Genomic DNA, 1104 nt, shown 5'->3' on the forward strand with positions numbered 1-1104 from the left:
GGGAGCAGGACAGCTATCCCTCTTTAATCTCCTGAAAGCATACTCTTTGCTGGACAAAGAAGTAGGTTATTGTCAAGGTATAAGCTTTGTTGCTGGAGTGCTGCTTCTACATATGAGTGAAGAACAGGCCTTTGAAATGCTGAAATTCCTCATGTATGACCTTGGCTTCCGTAAACAGTACAGGCCAGACATGATGTCACTACAGGTAAGTCAGTCCTTCCAGAGCAAACCAGAGTTTTAAATTGTTTTGAGCTCTCAGGGGTTGCTTATGTTCTTCAGGGCCCTGTGAAGCTTCATATGCTGCTTTGGAGGTTGTGAAATGCATGTATATTTTATTGTTGAACTCCTTTCTGCCTCTCAATTTGCAAACAGAGAAGTTCAGAACTTGCAGACTTTTCCTGTTACACATCCACATCATCTGTTGTTTGGGCATTCTGCTTTCTCTGCTATTTTGCTCTTCCTTTTCTTTTCCTCACTTCTCCCTCCTCCTTATGCCCCCAAAAACACCTGATATGCTTGCATCTGTATGGGTGGAATTTAAAAATTAATGGGATTTTATTTTTCTTCATGAAGTGCTCCATGAGCACTTGGATGTAGTTTTTTCCCCGGTAACCCCAAGTCAAGTCAACAGTGACACCTAGTGACCAAACAATGTGCTCCACAGGCATTTGTATTTCGGGCTGCTCCTCCTTGGCTTAGCATTGGCACTTCTTTTTCTCTCTTTGTCCTCTACTCCACCACTTTCAACACAGAAAAAACAGACGAATTTTTAACCATTTAATTTGCTTATGCAACGATGCGTGCTTGTGGCTTTAACAGCTAGCTATAGATACTCAACACTATTTAGGAAGGAGACAGAAAATCTTTCAGATCTGTATAAACTTCAGGGTTTAAAGTTTGAGAAATATTTCACCTTAACATGCAACTGTCCACTGACAGTATAAATATTTATATGCTATAAACCCTTAATATTATAAAGGGATAGTCCACTGCTGCATTAAAGCTTGTAATCTACAGTGGAAAAAAAGAAAGCTAGAAGGCAGACAAAAGTCTCCTTTTTTCCTCTCTCATGCTCTCTGCATAGCAAAGAGTTATAAAAATTTT

At 39.8% G+C, this 1104-nt stretch overlaps 1 protein-coding gene across 1 annotated transcript in view; it reads left to right on the plus strand.

The window, feature by feature from the left end:
- TBC1D4 (TBC1 domain family, member 4) overlaps window positions 1–205 on the plus strand; it is a gene marked incomplete at its 3' end in the record, with an annotated part of 38547 nt that extends 38342 nt beyond the window's left edge. The window contains exon 17 of the mRNA XM_009081093.1: window positions 1–205. This exon is cut by the window's left edge and continues 28 nt beyond it. Within this exon, the coding sequence (XP_009079341.1) occupies window positions 1–205 (205 nt within the window).
- Window positions 206–1104: the final 899 nt, after the last annotated feature.

This window comes from Acanthisitta chloris, unplaced genomic scaffold, assembly GCF_000695815.1.
Source record: "Acanthisitta chloris isolate BGI_N310 unplaced genomic scaffold, ASM69581v1 scaffold7078, whole genome shotgun sequence".
NCBI lineage: Eukaryota > Metazoa > Chordata > Aves > Passeriformes > Acanthisittidae > Acanthisitta > Acanthisitta chloris.